This window comes from Mustela putorius, unplaced genomic scaffold, assembly GCF_011764305.1.
Source record: "Mustela putorius furo isolate JIRA1106 unplaced genomic scaffold, ASM1176430v1.1 tig00003834_pilon_pilon_pilon, whole genome shotgun sequence".
In the NCBI taxonomy this organism is placed as follows: domain Eukaryota; kingdom Metazoa; phylum Chordata; class Mammalia; order Carnivora; family Mustelidae; genus Mustela; species Mustela putorius.
The window spans coordinates 7,163,447-7,182,885 of record NW_025421987.1 but is presented as its reverse complement, the minus strand read 5'-3'; the positions used below and the strand labels follow the sequence as shown (position 1 = coordinate 7,182,885).

The 19,439-nt window shown below is 38.4% G+C and overlaps 1 protein-coding gene and 1 long non-coding RNA gene across 3 annotated transcripts in view; one reads left to right on the top strand and one right to left on the bottom strand.

Moving 5' to 3' along the window:
• Positions 1 to 16,706, bottom strand: part of SAMSN1 (SAM domain, SH3 domain and nuclear localization signals 1) — a 111,359-nt gene extending 94,653 nt beyond the window's left edge. The window contains exons 1-2 of the mRNA XM_045088200.1: positions 16,670 to 16,706; positions 14,256 to 14,342 (exon numbers count right to left, since the gene is read on the bottom strand). Of these exons, the coding sequence (XP_044944135.1) occupies positions 14,256 to 14,342; positions 16,670 to 16,691 (109 nt within the window). The 5' untranslated portion in view covers positions 16,692 to 16,706. The remainder of the gene's footprint in view (positions 1 to 14,255; positions 14,343 to 16,669) is intronic.
• Positions 1 to 17,958, top strand: part of LOC106003573 — a 210,580-nt gene extending 192,622 nt beyond the window's left edge. The window contains exons 4-5 of one of the 2 annotated variants that reach the window (XR_001176153.2): positions 5,637 to 5,808; positions 16,329 to 17,958. This is a non-coding gene — a long non-coding RNA (uncharacterized LOC106003573). The remainder of the gene's footprint in view (positions 1 to 5,636; positions 5,809 to 16,328) is intronic. The other variant, XR_001176152.2, reaches the window with a different exon arrangement.
• Positions 17,959 to 19,439: the final 1,481 nt, after the last annotated feature.

Genomic DNA, 19,439 nt, shown 5'->3' with positions numbered 1-19,439 from the left:
AATTTAATCTATACAATAAATGAATAATGATCTGGTTTGATAGAACCAGCCCTGGTCTGCAGACGCGTGGCTGCCTTACTGAGATACTCTGTTTTGTGACGAGCCACGTGAACTTGAGCAAGCCACTGCGCACCTCTGGGCTTCAATAAAATGAGCCTGATCACAGGAATTCTTTGTTTGTCTAACAAGTTTAGGGACATTACACTAGATAACTGTCTCATTTTTGTTATTTACACCCGACTGCTGGACCTCAGAAGAATATCAAGGGAAAAGTAAGAATGGGCTACTAATAACCACATATTTAAATTAGAATTCCAACAAGTTTCTGTGCTCATCTAGCCCAATACCTTACTTTGAAAAGGAAGCGGTAGCTCTGGGTCTCTTGATCTGGTTCCTTGATTCGGTTTCTAATTAAGTTATTTCTTAGTCCTTCCAAATGCATAGCTTTACTATCACCTGGGAAGTCCTTTTTGTATTTATCAAGATTCAGGTTTTTTTTTTTTTTTCCTTACAGCTCTTTGATATTTAACTAGTTATTAAAAACTTAGAAGGCATGGGACCACGAAGGGCAGAGTACAGTAATTTTTCAGGAAACAGAAGTCATATTTAAACAGTACCTTTTCATCACCTCTTCCTACCTAGAATAGCTATCACCCCTTAGGCAAAAAACTACTGTTGAGAAGAAAACTATTGTAGAAACTTAGATGTTAACATGTTAATTATCTTTGGGAAGAGAGTCCTGTGAATGGAGATACCTGGAAACGATCATATTTGCACCTATATAACGAAACAAGATTTACTGAAGGTACTCATTTCCACAGAATCTGCAAGTATTTATATTACATTTTAGGAAATAATAATCAAATAAATCAGTCTAATTTAGTTAGCCATGGTCCCAAAAGCAAGTCTGGAAAAATAATTATAAAGAGGGCTTAGTTGGTTCAGATCTCTGTCCTTCATTATCAGGTACATACTACAAGATGTGTGGATGTCTATGAGTGCCCTGGAAATTTTCCATACCTCCTAAAACCTGTCCTTCCCCTGAACTTCTGTTTAGCAATGGCCCAACAAGGGAAGGAGGATGGTTAAGGTGATCTGACGATTTCAATATGGTAAGAGAAAGTCGATACACTTTTTAACACTATAAAATTTTCCTTATATCACAAGAAATTGCTGAATTTGGGGGAACATTTTCACATTAAAAACTCATTCTTCTTTAGAGGTACTGCTTTATGCTTAAGTCAGAAAGCTTCTCGATAAGTATGAGTCTTTTATGTTCTCTAAAAACACTTCCATGTGGCAAATGCAATAAAGAACTATAGAAAATAATGCTCACTGTATCAAAATTATTGGGAAACAGAAAAAACAGTTAAATAGTATTATTTGGGGAGAAGTTTCCTTCCATTTCATACGCAGCAGGTTTTACATGTCTTTGGTAGTGAGATGGACTCCAGTATTAGAAGTTTACCCTCTTGGTCACCTGGGTGGCTCAGTGGGTTAAAGCCTCTGCCTTCAGCTCAGGTCATGATCCCAGGGCCCTGGGATTGCTCAGCAGGGAGCCTGCTTCCCCCTCACTCTCTGCCTGCCTCTCTGCCTACTTGTGCTCTCTCTCTCTGTCAAAATAAGTAAATAAAATCTTTTAAAAAAAGTTTACTTGGGGTGCCTGGGTGGCTCAGTGGGTTAAAGCCTCTGCCTTCGGCTCAGGTCATGATCCCAGGGTCCTGGGATCGAGCCCCACATGGGGCTCTCTGCTCAGCGGGGAGCCTGCTTCCCCCTCTCTCTCTGCCTGCCTCTCTGCCTACTTGTGATCTCTGTCTGTCAAATAAATAAAATAAAATCTTTTAAAAAAAGTTTACCATCTTTAGCATTAGAAAAAAAAAAGGACAAGATTGATGTTAACATTCTTCTAAAAAATAATAATAATAAAATAAAAATAAAACCACACAGGTGCCAAAATAATGGAGAAAGGATCCTTTTCTCTCAATTTAAATAGTCATCAAGTTAACAAAGTACAGTGATTACCATTTCACCAAATACATACATATAAAGATGAAAATCTGTGTGTAGGTATATATATATAGATATCTATATCTATATCTATATCTATATCTATATCTATATCTATCTATATCCACACACACACACATTAAATATATAGTGGATTCACTCCCCATCCATCACTTACTACAGTCCCAACACATGATCCAAAAATCCACAAACTCAGAAGTTGGTAGAAAGAGAGTTAGGATCAAGAAAATGGTTTATGGCTGGGTGGCTCAGTGGGTTAAGCCGCTGCCTTCGGCTCAGGTCATGATCTTGGGGTCCTGGGATCGAGCCCCGCATCGGGCTCTCTGCTCAGCAGGGAGCCTGCTTCCTCCTCTCTCTCTCTGCCTGCCTCTCCGACTACTTGTGATTTCTCTCTGTCAAATAAATGAATAAAATCTTAAAAAAAAAAAGTGGTTTATGAAGCCGTCTACACCTTATTTCCTTCCTGCCCTTCACTATCAGGTACATAATAGGCATCGTTTTTGAAACTCTGATAGAGTTTAAACTCAAACCAAATATATATTTGAGTTAAGTAATATCTGGAATCATAGCATAAGATATTTTTTATTATGTTTAGTACTGGTCAATGCAAGATCCTTACTGTCTACATCTACTTGAAAAATCCATGTACCTGGTATTAAGCAAAGGGCATTGGATGGAGTTTACAACGGAACAGAAGGGAACTTTGAACTTGATTCTGAGGGTGAGGCCTACAATGGAATTTCAAGGAGTTTAGGGAGAGGACACAAGTGCTCATTGCTCCTCTTCTGGGGGTAACATACATATGCTGTTTCATTTAATATTTCTAACAATCATAAGAATTTTTTCTCATCACCATTTTACACATAAGGAATCGGAGACACAGAGAATTTAAACAAGTTCAAAGTCAAAAGTTATCACTTCTATCAAGGTGAAGCAAGTTTGGTTACTATAAAGGCCAAAGCTAAGCAGAAGTCCCACAAATTGTAGCCAAGGACCAGGAGGCAAAAAGTGGAAATCAACAGAATAGCTGAAACGACTGAAGCCAGTACTGAGTGATGGGATTTTACTTTGCCATTGGGTGTACGATGTGGATTTGTGAGTGAGGAGGCCCCCATTTTCAGGTTTGTGTTACATTTTAAAGATGTCAACTAGTACTTGGTGCTTGGCACAGTATAAGTCCCCAGAATGTTTTTTCAAGCCATTTTTTGAATTGTATAATTCTTTTAAACATGAGACTAATGCTAAGGGATACCCCAATAATTCCTTTCAACTTTTTAAAATGATCATTATGGGATAATATATATATATATATATATATATATATATATATATATATATATAAAATAAGAACTTGGCTAAGGAATATAGTTCATTCATAAAATTCATTTATTAGAACCAGGCATTTCTTTTTCTGTGTATAAATTAAAGTTGAATGGGGACTAGTTAACCTCTTTTCCTTGCTTTAAAAGGTGATGGATAGATAGATGGATAGATAGATACATAGGTAGGTAGGTAGGTAGGTAGATAGATAGACAGACACAGCGAGCATGACTTTGGATACTAAAGTAAGAAAATCTATTCTGATTTTAATTTCATTTCACCAGAGCCCAAGATGTAGATTTCATATTAACATTCCATGTTCCTTTAGAACCAACTAAATCCACTCCGTAAAATCTTCTATTAAAAGAGATTATGTCTCTCTTCTAGCTAACAGATAGAGCTCTACATTCTTTCTACCTGCAAAATGAGTTATAATATTGCTCTTGGGATATAGGAAAACTCCTCCATCTATAATGTCACATTATTGGGTGGCTTGGGTGGTTTTAAAATATGTTTATAAATTGTTTTATACTGCTCTCTTCAAAAGGTGGGTCTTAATGCCCCTCTCCCTAGTATTAGCTGGATTTAATAACTTGTCTATAACAAATAGAATAAGGGAGAAGTGATGGCATATGACTTTGGAGACCAAGTTTTAAAAGGCTTCCTGGTCTCCTTCTTACTCTGTGCCTTGGGTCACACATTCTGGGGGAAGCCAAATGCCACCTTCTGATATACTCAAGCAGCCACATGCCAAGGCCAACAAGATGAGGTACTGATTCCTCCGAACGGCCTCCAGCAAGAAGCAGAAAGCCCTGCCTAGCGCAGGGAGAGGGACTTTGAAAACAGATAACTAATCCAGTAGCAAAGTTATACAGCGGATAAGAAAGAACTTGGAAATAAGAATGATGCACAACATAATTGGTTCATTTTTATATTCCATCATACATAAAAACTAACAATTTTTTGGTTGACACTTTCAAGTAGTAAGTAAACAATCTGTCGTTTTGGCCTGTTTTTTTCCTGCCTTACAGTTGGTTCACAACTTTGATTAGAACCACCCTAGATTTGTCTGATGAAACCTAACAGGGGATCTGTCTCTTCTGGATCACACTGTAACCTTAAGTATTTTCCCGGTCACCTTATGACAAGACCCCTCAGTTAAGCTCACCAAAAAGCAGCTCCACTTTGATCTAATCTAGGTATATTTTCCAACAATGGTGTGCTGAATTGGATACCAATTTAAAGTCTCTACATTTAAGTCTCTACGTTGCCAATGGGCTGTATGTAGCCAAGAGTTGTTTTTCTTATTAATCCAATTTTTTCTTAAGGGCGAAATGACCAACTCTCAACTCTAGAAGCCAATGACCCAGAAGGAGGCTGGTCTAGATCACACAGTCGGGGCTGAGTCGAGTCACCCTCTAACTCTGTGCCCAAGATTTGGTCAAATATCTCATTAGGGCTCGGCACTAGCAAAAGTGGCAGTTATATAAATAACGTGTTTCTATGAGGAATATGTTCAGCTTTGAGGGAGAGGGGAGAAGCAGGCTTCCCACCAAGCAGGGAGCCTGATGCGGGACTCGATCCCAGGACTCCAGGATCAAGACCTGAGCCAAAAGCAGACGCTTAACTGACTGAGTCACCCCGCACTGCTCTACTGTTCTTACCATATGCCTTTTGCCCTGTGGTGGAAGGACAGCTTCTAACTTAGCAAATACCATGTCCCAGCTTCCAGCAGGGAAAGGGCAAAGCACAAAGCTTTCTCCTCAGGAAGCTTTGCTTTCCCCATCCCCCGAAAAGAAAACCTTCCCCGGGCATTTCTATAATTCCCTGGTCAGGACTGGATCCCATGACCACCCTAACTGGGGAGGCCGAGAAATCAACTACTTAAGCTTTGCAGTCTCCATAGGAAAGGAGGTCAAAGGCGAAATTGATTGAAATGGGTGGTGAAGTCTTCCAACCTTTAGAAGAGAACCTAACCCACGCTTACATACACGCGTATTTTTAAAAATTAATTCATGCAGCAACACTTTTTCCACTGAAGGAATGTAGGGAGGAAATGTTTTGGTACAGTCTTGGGTCGGGGGGTGCTTGACAGGTCTTAATATCACCAGCACTGAAAGTAATAAATGTTATCCCTCTTTTCTATCATGAATATGAATGACGCTCTGAAGGCTGAAAGCAACCTAAGAATTTACGTGAGAAATGAGGCATGAAACATTTTTGAAAATATATTAGCCCAAAGTCTGTATTACTGCATATTTTATACCCTTTTCAATATGCTACAAAAGGTCTGAGCCATCAACTGAATGCTGCCAGAAAAGAACAAATAAGAACAAGGATACAAAAATAAATGCTGGGAGTCAAGTTACCCCAAGATGTTCTCTATAATCGGTGTAATGATCGTGGTACTGGACATCTGGCTTTGCTTCAAACTCTCCCCATCGGCACTTGTCCTGCGAGGTGGGTTCTCCAGCAAGTTTATCCCAGGCCAAGTAGTCAGAAGTACTCATGGAACTAAGTGAGTATTGGAGAGAGAATTCCATAAACGCTTCCTGCCCCCACCTCCTGCCCCTTGGTTCCTTGCACTTTTCTCTAGGCCTGAGATCTTTCCTCTTATTTTGAAAACATGAAGGAAACTTGTCTAGTCGAGGGGTTCCTGATGGGGAATTCAGTTAATGTTTAAATTCTGTATTATGAATGGTTTTATTGTCTAAAATATATTTTCAGGCATAGTCCTGTGATAATCAGAAGTATGAATATATCTTATATCCCATGAACTTTATCCCATGTTAATGATATTCAGTAAAATGGCCAACCATGGCGACGCCTGGGTGGCTCAGTTGGTTAAGCAGCTGCCTTCGGCTCAGGTCATGATCCCAGCGTCCTGGGATCCAGTCCCACATCGGGCTCCTTGCTCCGCAGAGGGAGCCTGCTTCTCCCTCTGACTCTACCTGCCTCTCTGCCTGTGCTCGCTCTTCCTCTCTCTCTCTGACAAATAAATAAATAAAATCTTAAAAAAAAAAAAAAATGGCCAACCATGTGAAAATATGTACCCTGTTAAGATATTATGCATTATTTTAATCTTTTCTTCCTTTACATGATTTTAAGAAGTTCTACAATGAATATACATTATTCTCACGATAGGAAACAAATGCCAACTTCAGTTTTTCCATGAGGTTATTGTCTTATCAGACCAGACAGGAGCCAAGTTTGGGCTTATAAAGTGAAACTGTGTGGGGCATCATGTCTGTAGACCAGTGCCTGTCCACTGTCTGGATGCCAGAGAGTCTCATGGCTCATGTACCTAGCGTCACCCTTTTACTCATAAAAATGCCTGGGAGGGGGAGAGAGAGAATCTCAAGCAGACTCCACCCGCAGCAAGGAGCCCTACACAGGGCTCAATCTCATGACCCTGAGATCACGACCTAAGCTGAAAACAGGAGTTGGGCACTTAACTGAGCTAGCCAGGAGCACCCAACTCTCTTCGCTCTTCTTTTTTTTTTTTTTTTTTAAGTCCCTTTGTTCTGATACAGACAATCCCCAGGCTACACCAGAGAAACACTGCTCTGATAAGTCTTTTGCTCACTTATTGAGAGGCCACAGTCTATGTCGAAGTCCATTCTTATGGATCCCACTGATAAGCTAGTCTGCCCCTTCACACCACAGAATGGTGCCCCCTCTGCCCCACCTTTCAAAAAATAATCTGCTTCTACTTTTCCTCAGTCATAAGGAGTTAATAGGTTAATAATTTGCAGAACACTTCTTAATACTAAATAATACTTCATTATACAAAAGTATTCTGTCATACAGAAAAAGTTTCTTTCTTTTTTTTTTTTTTTTTTTTACTTTTAAAGATTTTACTTATTTAAGAGAGAGCAAAAGGGAGAGAGAGAAGCAGGTTCACCACTGAGCAGAGAGCCTGATGTGGGTGGGACTCGATCCCATGACCCTGAGATCATGACCTGAGCTGAAGGCAGACGTTTACCTGACTGAGCCACCGAGGCACACCAGAAAAAGTGTTTTTTAATTAGTTAAATTCAACTGAATGCCCACCATGAATGAGAAGAGAGATATTAAAGATACACAAGACCAACCTCTACTCCCAAATGAAAATTTCTAGATTAGGTATCTCCAGCTTGTCTGTCATTGCTTATGAATTCCCTCAACTGATCTTTAGTGATAAACTACACAGTACAAGTCGATGGTTACTATTCTAGAAGGATCATTTCTCAGCCAATGAAAATGCCAGAACAACTAGTGTAGTAAAGATTTACCTTTAACCCGCCCTTTAAAAAAAAAAAAAAAGATTTTATTTATTTGGCACAGAGAGAGAGATCACAAGTAGGCAGAGAGGCAGGCAAAGAAGTTGGGAGAGTTTGGGAGGTGGGAGAAGTAGGCTCCCTGCTGAGCAGAGAGCTCAATGCACGTTTGGTCCCAGGACCTTGAAATCATGACCTGAGTCAAAGACAGAGGCTTAACCCACTGAGCCACCCAGGCGCCCTAACCCTTTTCTGCTAAGAAGTTTTTACATCCTTTTCTTCATTCTCAGAGATGGTTCTATTTTTCTTCTAAAAACCTAAAGAAGGACTTCTCTTGGCACAACACATGTCTGGGGAGCTCTTACTGTAAATCAGCCTTCATTTATTTCCTGGCTATCAGACAATGTTTCACTTAGATACTATATCTGAGGCCTCATCTAAATTTAGGAGAATGAGACCGCAGATTTTAGAAATAATCTGCCAGCTGTGCTGGTGAAAGTGTCCTGAAGCCCTTGCAAAGAGTAAGAAAAGGAGGAGAGGGAGGCAGAGGAGAAGAGAGGAGCCTCAGGGACAACCACAGTAGAATTTTTCAAGCATCTCCTAAATGCTAGCCATGAAGGGAAGTGCTTTAATAAAGTACCTCACTTAAACCTCCTTATTAAGCCACGAGATGAATGTTCTTTATAGCCTGACTCTACAGATCATGAAAACTGAGGCAGAGAGAAATTATGTAAAGTGCCCCAAATCACAAAGGTACTAAGGACCAAACTAAGATACAGGGCTCTGTGTGTTTCCAGAACTCTCCACCACGCACTGTGGGACACCACGCCGGTTGAAGGCAATTTGGGGCAGCCCCCCTCAGGAGCTCACTACTGTCACCCCGGCAGCATCGGAACAGCCAGGAGACACTGTGGCTGATCACAGGTTATGGTCCACTGTCTAACTCGTTAGAAGGCCTCCGACAGCCTCAGAAATCAGGCTGGATTTAGGAAGGCGAGCTTCCTTTCCTCACCAATTCAGTCCCTCCCGATTCAGACGCTATATCCTGTCTTCCAACGGATCAATTCTACTGCACCGAGGAAGGCCGGTTCTAAATTTCCTAATAAAACTATCAGAATGATGAAAGAGAACACGATGGGCTGTCGGAAAAATATCAAAAATCAGTGTGATGCTTGAGTTGGCCCGATTGGCTCATATACTGTTTTTCTATTACAAGGTGAAGAGCAACTATTGGGCTGTTAATTAATGTTATGTTATTATTATGAGGGAGGCCCAAGGTTCAGACATTCTTAATTGCCTGAACTCCTGGGCTAATTAATGCAATTTATAAGGGATATGTCAGGAATAATAGTATATGTTTTTATATCAAACGTAAAAACATGAGGGACGTGCCCCTCACTGAAGGTTACCAGATAGTTCTAAGCACTTAACATGGGTCTTGTCAGAGAAAATCCCAGTACATTAATTTAATAGGCTCAGAGTTACTTATCAAAAGGCTGTAGAGCATAATGTTTTGCATAATCAAATGGTTTATTAACTCAAGTCATCATTTGATTTTTTCATTTATATTCCAATTCACAGATATAAGCATATCAATTACAAAAACAGCCTACAATATATAAATACAAAATAGCTACGAGGCGAAGTACTGTACACAGCATCTAGAACACTACAGAGCTCAGTAACAAGATGATTTTCACAAAACACATGCCAAACGCTGATTATTCACATTACCTGACAGGAAATGCCTTGTGGTTTTTTCCCTTGAAAAGTATGCATGTTATTACTCAAAAGAAAATCATCTTCATTTAGATCTATGAAAAGAGATAAATGTTATGTAGATTATCAGAAATTACAGGACTTAAGAAGTTTAAGGGCAATTTAATACTCTTTATACTTTTCGTTAGTCTATTACGGTACTATATTGCCTAGATCATAAATCTTTATTTTCTTAAAGATAATCTTATTCTCACAAGAAACAGGTCAAAATAAAATACAAATTTAACAAATTAACAAATTTAACAAAGAAAAAATGAAGAATGCCACTGGCCAGCTGGGTATCTGAGCAAGCATGGAACCTCTCTGGGACTCAGTTTCCCTCTCAGTAATAAAAGAGTAGCATACTACCTACTAAACTCAGTTACACAGCTACCAGATTGTGGCCTCTGCTGTAGAAAAAGGAGGACATTTGAGGATCTTGAACTAAGGAAGAGACATCAGAAAAATAGTATTTTATGAAGATTAGCTGTTTGTCTTGTGGTCTTACACATTTTTATTTATTTGCAATCTCCCGAATATTGCCCTACAAGAGAATATTTAGAAAACAGAAGCAATTTGCTCCTGAGTAGTAACGAAGTTGCAAGAGTTGAATTAGGCAACATGCAGCTGTACTTTCCATAGATGGCCACAGAAATATCCCTCACACCACACGTTCCGCAATGTGAACTTGGTATGTCTCCATCAAGAAACAGAGTTCAATTCTCCTCTTATTCAACTGAGCTGATCTTAGTAACTCACTTATCACAGGACAATGCAGTGGAAATGATGCTTTGTGACCCTCCACCCCCACGCCAAGACTAAGTCAGCCTTAAAGCTTCTGCCTCGTTCATTCGGGATGCTCACTCTCCAGACATTCCTCCCGTGGTGCATGAAGCTCCCTCTCATGTGCCCCTCCCTCTTGCAACCCAGTCCTTGTCCAGGGTAGGGCTTACGTCACCTGGAGAGGCCACATACTGGAAGTCTCCACCGAGTCCAGCCTGCACGTGATCCCAGAACAGGTGCCAAATATATAAGTGAAAAAGTCTCTCTAGATGATTCAAGCCACCAAATATTTAAGTCCTCCCCAGTCATTCAAGTCTTTCCAGAAGAAGCCTCAGATATCATGAAGCCCTGCCCTGAATGAATTCCTGGCCCACAAAATCCACAAGCCTGATACAATGCTGTTTGATGCCATTACATTTGGGGGTGGTTTTTTTTGCAGCAACAAGATCATGAGAACATGCAGAAACTACATAAGTGAGTCACAAATGACCGCATACATAGGAATGCACATCCAACGTACACGTTCAGACTCCAACTGACCCTCGAATGCAGATGTGGGGAAGAAATGAGATAAGGTTAAAAAGCAAAATAATCTAATAATTCTAATCAGCTTTCAGGTGATTCTAATGAAGATAGTCCTAACCACACTCAGGAAACTATAACCCTAGGAAGAAATCCACTAAGGAACTGAAGGTAGACTCATTTGTCCAAAACACGAAGGTGCTGAGTGTTCTCGTCACTCGATTCAGAAAAGTCCTTCTTGGAAGCAAGAGGCCTGCACACAGGCAGCCTGTGCTCAGGGAGTTTCTTCCTAGATGATAAGCGGATGTTCAGGTGTGAAATAGGGCTTTTCTCCCTCACGCCTTCCTGTGATCCAGTCTAACCAAAGTTAAATTACATGGTCTTGGGAAACAATTTTTAAATTAATTAGAGGTCCCTGAAAATTAAACAGAATAGCAAATACATTAGTGACTTTATCTATTTGCCATCCTGAAAGTGAGGGTTTCAAGCCAAAAAAGAAGAGAACTAATAAGGTCTGGAAAAATCAAGCCAGAATGTTTACATGCATACTCCAAAGAGGCAGGCCAAATAATAATATTGACTAGGATTTAGGAAAGAAGGTTTCAGACCAATGGCAATTCAAATGTGAAACCGGAAGGCCCTAGTAACATCCCTCCTATAATAGGATTGTTGGTAATGAATCTCATCAAAATCATACGTAAGGAGTATTTATTTTTAAAATAATTTGACGACAGTATGGGTGAAATTAATAGTCCCCTCAATACTAACCATGTTTCCTGATCTTATCCAGCCCTTTACTTGCATTACTAACAGGCCAAGTTTTATTACTATTTTTTTGCCTATTTTCTGTTTTATGGAATAGTCTGTCATAGTCACACTGTTTGAAAAATCTCTAAATACGTTCTGCTTCCTTTTTATTATTATTATTTTTTTAATTTTGCTTTGCCTTTATTCTTTGTACTTTCTGGCATAAAATATAAAAAGCTTATTCCTGATACCACTATCTCTCCTTAAATCAAACCTTGATCTTAGGTAAACTCCAATTCACAGATTTCAAAATTTGTTCTTTTCAGGCTTGATTTAGTTTCTTCATAAAATTAAGGCCAAAATCAATTTTAAAATCACAAATTTAAAATTTTAAAATTGATCTTGATTTACTCTAATGAATATTATGACTATTCTGCCTTTGATGGTGCTGAACATAGAACTGACACGAATTACAGATTAATTTTCCTTGATACGTAAACTATGCCCGTGCTTTAGTCGTAAAGTCCTGAGCACTTGATTTATTTTGCATTTATTTTGCAGATGTAGTCTCTTTTAACAACACAGATGGAGGTTTCGATAAAACTCTTCTTAGAAAAAGGAAATGGACTAGATAAACTAAAAATATTATGCTTCTGGCACTCCATGTATTCTGGTAAATTTTGTCTTAACTGACATAACACAGTCATATTATTGTGCTACGTGGATATCTATAGATTCAAACACCAGGCACAAATTCTTGCTAAACATAACCCGTGGGCATTTCTTTCATCAGGCCCTGATATTCTTTATGCCTGAATTGTTGTTAATATGTGTCATCAACAAACACCTTTTTGAAATTGAAACTGAAATGGAGAGAAATGGCCTTGTTTTCCCCTTTGGTCTTGGAGTTAGTAACAGATTCCGTAGGAGTTAGTGCCACTCCTACCATTTAATTTCCTGTATATTTTCTTCTATTCTATTGAGGCTGCCTTCAGAATTTCATCATATGGGTTCAATAAAATAATGGGCTCTGGTGATAGCAACTTGACAGACTGCCTATCCTCAGACACAGTAAACCTCTCTTCGGTAATTATGCAATTAACAGTTGAAAAGTAGTGTTTAAAAATGAGAAAGAAATATCGTGGGTTGATGGGTAGGGCACTAATTGCCTAGAAATACTCTGAGCTTTCCAAATGAAGCTCCTCCACCCATAAAACTCAAGTCCACAACTTGTGGCCCTCCCTTCAATTTACAGTGGCACGGATGGCCTTGGTCTCGGGCCATCAACTCTTCCTTGCACAGCATTAATCCCTAGGAAATGTCCTGTGACTCAGCTGCTACTGCTGAAATGCCAGCTGAACTTTTAGACGCGCACACACACACACACACACACACACAAACGCGCGCGCGCGCGAATATATGGTAGCTTAAGATGCAGAAGTAACCAAAGCTGAGAATGTTTCTGTAAAGGCCTGCTTTTTTTATCCTCTGACAAAAGCACATCTCTAATCAGAAACACCATACTGTAAAGCCAAGATTTTTTTGGCTATAATAGAATTACCTTCCTATGACTCCTAAATTTAAAAAAAAAAAAAAATCGGAGAAAATTATTTGTAAAAAAGAAAAATTGCAAATTGAATTATTAAGAAATGGCAAAATTTATAACAAAATAATCTATAGTACAGTTATAACTTCTTGATCCATAGATCGATATACAATAATCTAAAAATCACATGTATTTATTAAAGGGATGGAGGATAGACGGCGTGGATGAATGTCTGACTAGTCTGTAGAGTGTGTGAGTGAACATAGCTGGCATCCACGAGGTAAAGATACAGTCCAATCGCAACATGATCTTATTAAGACATTTCCTATGTTGTGATTAAAGAAAATATCTAAACTCCAAAATGTTTCATCTATTTATTTACATAGAAAAAATTATAACTATTTAAAAATTCAATTAAAATTATTTCCCAAAATGTTACATAATCTTGAATAAAACAGCAATATTTCAAAATAAATTATTTTCATAAATAATTATTTTATAAATCTAAGAGCACTCTTAAAAGGTAAAATCTGGACAGAATGTATAACCAAATCACTAAACTAATGATAAATATGCACTATAATTCCCTTTGTCCCAGGGTATTAAAAATATATTTAATTAAAAATTAGAAACTCTTAAATAATCAATAACTAACATAATTTTTTTTGTTCTAGTAACATTAAAGGGAGAATACCAAGCAACTTTTTATGCAGTTGTTCATGTTTGTGAACTCTGAAGACTTTTTGTTTTATTCATTACCTTCCCGAAGTTAAGTAATTTTAATTTTGAAGTCATTTATTATTAATACAGTTTTCTACACCTGGCTGCTAATTTTCTCTTCTTGGGAATTTTTAAATTATGAAATGATATAATTTTGTATTAATAATCAAGGGTGCTCTTCTATATTTTTAAGGAAAACTTAAATGTTTTAACAACTATTAATATATTGATGTTATTTTGGAGGGTTTTTCTATGGGATGATTTTTAACACATGTTAAAATTCTTACAGACATTAAAGACTTTCAAATATTATTTGCAATTGATTCTTTGCTTCAACAGTCAACCTAATTAGATTCTACTTCCTTTCTATATGTTTATGAGTATCTATACACACCCAGACACACATATATATCCTATTATAATATATACCTCCTATTCTAGTTGTTTTTCCTTTTTTAAGTAGACCACAATGCCCTGCTTATTTTAATAGGGAAAGATGTAAATTTTTCTTTCCTGCCCTTTAAGCTACTTTGGGAAAATGCAAAGTCAGCTGAACTGAATTTAGCAATTACCTTTTAGCTGACAGAGTTTTCTGATGTGGGAATCATTCTCAGGCTTGCGGGGTTCCTGCCAGATTGTGTCCCTCACTGTTTTCCTTTCTAAAATAAAGCAGAGGATTGGTTAGCAGAATTCACAGTAACATCTGTCCAGTAAGTGTAGGAAGTAGGAAATCAAAACAAGATCAGCACACAGTTGTAACTTGGTAAGAGATAGGAGAGCTCTGTGGTCCATCCTAGAGAGTTCTAGTGCCTGACAGACAACCCCCAAGTGTCCTGCGGGCCCCCATGTCTTCCCATAAACTACATAAGCACCCAAGCATACGCGGTAGGATGCTGTTATTGAAATACCTGTTGATAGTCTGTGATTACATTATTCTTGAAAGGATTTTTCCTGAATGAACGTATAGGTTTTCATGCTTAGTTCAAGTCTCCCCACCCTCCGCATTCTTCATCATTTGTAACAAAATGATCAAGTGTGTGGAGAGAACACCGAACTGCAGTGGTTTCAAGAAACTCTCAAATCTTGAGTGGAAGAACGATGACTTGCTCGGCCCTGGCCTCCCACCACCCAGAGCAGGGCCTGGACGTGCGGTGAAGAACTAAACCACGCTAACATGACGCATTAGAATCCCTCCTCGTCTCTTTACCAAAGATGATCATTCCACACGTCCTGTCATCATATTGATAAAGCAAATTTGAGATAATACACCCAAAGCGTCACAGAGAAACAAAGTCAGCACGTCTGTGTTGTTTTTAAGGTCACTGTTTACTCTCCTATTTGACTACAGGAAGGGACTCGAGCATCAAGAATTATGTTAGGAAGGAAACCGCTATAGCTTGTGTGTACAAACTGCATAGCAGGCTCTGAGAAGAAATCTGATGGAAAATAAAACTTTGACTTATTTCCTTTTACCTAAGATTATGAATTATTTAAATCAGGGTTGATAGGCAAAGTATTTAAAAACTACTTGCCCACAGGGCCTTGACTAGTGAGATAGGACACAGCCTCTGTGGATGCTGCCCTCTGAGGAATATCGGCCCTCATTAAGATGCAGACACTCTTGAAGATGCATCCCTTGATGATCATCACTGGGTCTGAATGAGATTTTCAGATCCTACCTAGGAGATTGGATTTTGAAAAGAGTTTGAGTTTGAGCATCCAACTCCTAGACTCTACCAGAGAGAAACGGCACCCACATATTTAACAAGCTTCACTAAAAATAAATTATTGCCTGGGCTCCTTGGTGGTTCAGTTGGTTTAGCATCTGCCTTCAGTTCAGGTCATGATCTCAGGGTCCTGGAATCAAGCCCCACATTGGGGGAATCCCCGCTCAGCGGGGAGCCTGCTTCTCCCTCTGCCTCTGCCCTTTCCTGCTCTCTCTCAAATAAATAAATAAATAATTTTTTTTTTTAAGATTTGATTTATTTGACAGAGATCACAAGTAGGCAGAGAGGCAGGCAGAGAGAGAGAGGGGGAAGCAGGCTCCCTGCCAAGCCGAGAGCCAGATGTGGGGTTTTACCCCAGGACTCTGGGATCATGACCTGAGCTGAAGGCAGAGGCTTTAACCCCCTGAGCCACCCACGACCCAATAAACAAAATCTTTAAAAAAATAAAGTATTGCCTCAATAATCCAGATATTTAAAAAGATTTTATTTATTTATTTGCGAGTGAGTCAAAGATACTGACAGAGAACATGAGTGGGGAGGAGAGGGAGAAGCAGGCTCTCCGCCGAGTAGCAAGCCTGACTTGGTGTTCAATCCCAGGACCCTGGGATCATGACCCGAGCTGAAGGAAGACACTAAACCAACTGAGCCACCCAGGGGCCCCTAATCCAGATGCTTTGCCATTATGACTACTTTATATTTAGTGAACTATATTCTGTAAGAAAAGGAGAGATGTTATCCGTTAGCTTTCTAAAAGTAATTAATAGAATTAGATATTTACTTCAGAATTAAATAAACATCAAGCCTTTATTGTAACTACAAAAACTATGACCACAGAAATGAAAGAAAAGGTCTGATGTTTGAAAGGCTGTGGAAGAGTCTTTTGTAATATATTTTTTATTTCTTTTTATTCACTCCTAGATTCATATATCTGAAAGATACGGAAGAAGTCACCTTGACCATGGTCAGCCAAGCTAACGTTGAGAAGCCGGAGGATAATCAGCCAATAAACCATCAAAGAGAATTATATTTTTAATGTAAAAGGAAATTATTCTGAATAAATCAATGATTTCTTTGTCTTAGCCATTTACAGTTAGAATGGAACCATCTTCCTTTAAAAAAAATTTCTTCTGTAGAATTCAAAGACCGCTCAATTTGATTTCATTAATCACTTATTGTTGCTGTATGGAAGTGGCAGAAAAAAAGAACTTTTAGAGAAACAGAACAGATTATCTGCATGAATCATCTTCTAAATTACTAACCAAATCCTTCGTTTTCAGACATAGATCTCCGGATTGACCTAGAAGAATAAAAGAAACAGATATTTAAGTCTACACCTAGTAAATAATATTTTCAATCAAGCAGAAATTAGATTACTTAGACATGCTTGCACTACGTTTGAGAGTAGAAATACATTCCACCCCTAACTAAGGTCTATATATAGCCCTGAATTTTCCTGACCCTAGATGGCAAAGTACAATTAATATAAGTATAACTTTGGCCTGGAAATTTCCACACAATTTGGAAAATTTTCCATGCAACATTCATAAAACACACAAAAAAAAGTGGGCCATTTTTACATGACTGTATCTCAAGATAATAAATAGTTAACGTGGAAAAGCTCTTTTTAAAATAATTCCATTCAATAAATACAGAAGGGATGACTAAATATAATCATGTACAATCCCTAATGAAACAATGGATCTGGGCAATAATCAACAGTTGCTGTTAAAACTTTTCATTGAAAGGCTAAAAGGGCAACTTTATGCTGATAGCTGAGCCTGATACCATCTGAACCCACTAAGCACGTTCACAGTCATAAAACTACAGACAACCAGATATATGGGCTTCCAAAGTAATGCAGCAGGAAGCCTACAGTCACTGATAAACTACTTTTAAAATACATACACACATATCAAACTTGAACACTATCAAGCCCAGAGACTACCTAAAGAATTTACAGGAAACATACAGGATAGAAGAACATGTTTTTTGTTTTTCTTTTTTTAAATACCACAATGATGCAATCAGCAAGATTAAAAAATGTGGAAAATTCCTCAGAACAAACAATCCAGTTTCTTCAACCAATCAATGGAGAAGGACCTATGAATTAAGAGACATGAACTGAATGCACTGCGATGATCCTGATTGGATCCTGATTCAAATTAACTATTAAAAAAAAAAAAGCACTTGAGGCTATCAGAAAAATTTTAACAGTGACTATATATTTGGTCATATTATACAATTTTTCTTATTTTGTTCTACTGCAGTGGCGGCACTGTGAGTGTGTGTGTGTGTGTGTGTGTATACATATATATGTGTGTGTGTGTATGCTTACTTTTCAGCAATATATCTCCAAATACAAAATTATGTGTCTCGTAACTGCTCTAAAAAAATTGTGGAGGTTGGAGCACTAGGGTGTCAATGGGTAGAAATAAAATAAGATTGACTATAGGTTGACACTTGTTCAAGCTTGGTGATGTTAGTTCATCATTATCTCCTCCATTGTGTATAATTGAAAATTCCCATAATAAAATGTCCAAAACAGAAACAGAGAATAAGACTGTGCTGACTCGATCATGTTAATTATTTTACACGCTGGGTGAACACACACGTGTCCTGTACCCATGATTAACTTTGGGGTAGCTTGAGCGTTTTCCACTATTTATATTCTTGATAGTCATTAAATTAGTGCCACGTTCACTTTTCCTTAAGCTCAAGTTTCTAAGAAAAAAAGTCTGTGTATGTAATTTTTGTCTTTACCATTTTATTTTATTTACTTATTTTTATTTGTTAATGCAAAGGCTTAGGACACCTCTTGGCAGAGTAAGTGTTCCCAAAGAACTATTTATAGTATTGTAAGGTGAGGGAGGTGGAGAACAGCATGAGATGTTATCTCTTCAGGGGAGTGGTGGCCACAAGGATTAAGGACCTGGAGAGTCTTCAATTTTATTTTAATGGGTCGCAACCGGAAGAGCACATTCACTGGTTTTGAAAAATCCTAATTAGTCGGCATCAGGTGCTTTCCCGCTCATCCATTCCCCTTTTTCCTGTGCATGTTTTGATATCCTCTGATTGATAGAAGCATCAATCAAAAGCCAATAGCTGTCATTTCATATAAGGATTTTATTTGGAATCGGTGATTCCTTATCCGGGGCTGGAAAGAGACCCGGCATAGGCACCACAGTTTTTCAGATGATTAATCTTCAGAAGATTAATAGATAAGCTGTGCCAAAAAACCCCTTTTTTACTCCAGCTCAGGCTTAAAATGCCTCTGTTGTAATTTAAATAGTTAACTGTGGCTAAAAGACAACTACCCTTGTCTGCCAGGTGCTCTAAACTGTTAATCCAATTACCTACTTCCTATGGGTGTGTTTTATATCCTTACTGGGACAAAGCTTTGAGCAGGTAAGGAAAACAACTATGTAAAAGTACAGAGTGTCTTGGGGGCAGGAGAGCAAGACCCTCTGGAAAGACTCCATCCAGACAGAATTCCACAAAGGAACAGTTTGGTCTCAGAGCATTCAAAGTGCAAGGAAGGTATTCTGTATCATCAGCAACCAATCTGGAAATTTCCCCACAAACCAACTTCCGGCCCCTATGTATTTCCTGCTTATTAGTTAAAATCCCATTACTTTAAGCAACACGTGTGTACCACATCCTCTGGCAGCTTGATGTGCTGAATGTAAAGCCAAGTCTGACCTAAATAACCCAAATCTCTTTACAAACACATTTTTATTTGGATTAGCAGAACCCTTCAGAAGATTAATAGATCACTGATAGAAGCATGTTTTTGAGAAGGCTCCCACTTTAATCTGAGCCTAGTCTGAACACATGTTTCTTTTTCTGGAAATTCAATTTTCACCTCTCTGTGGACAGAAATGTCACAAAACAGGTTTCCAATGCATCAGCATAAACAGATAAATGGTAGCAGAGTGAAACATATCTAGATCTGTACATGACAATTTTTAAAAAAGCACTTTGATAGGAAAACCACGAAAATATTCCATTCAGCATGATAGAACTAACAAC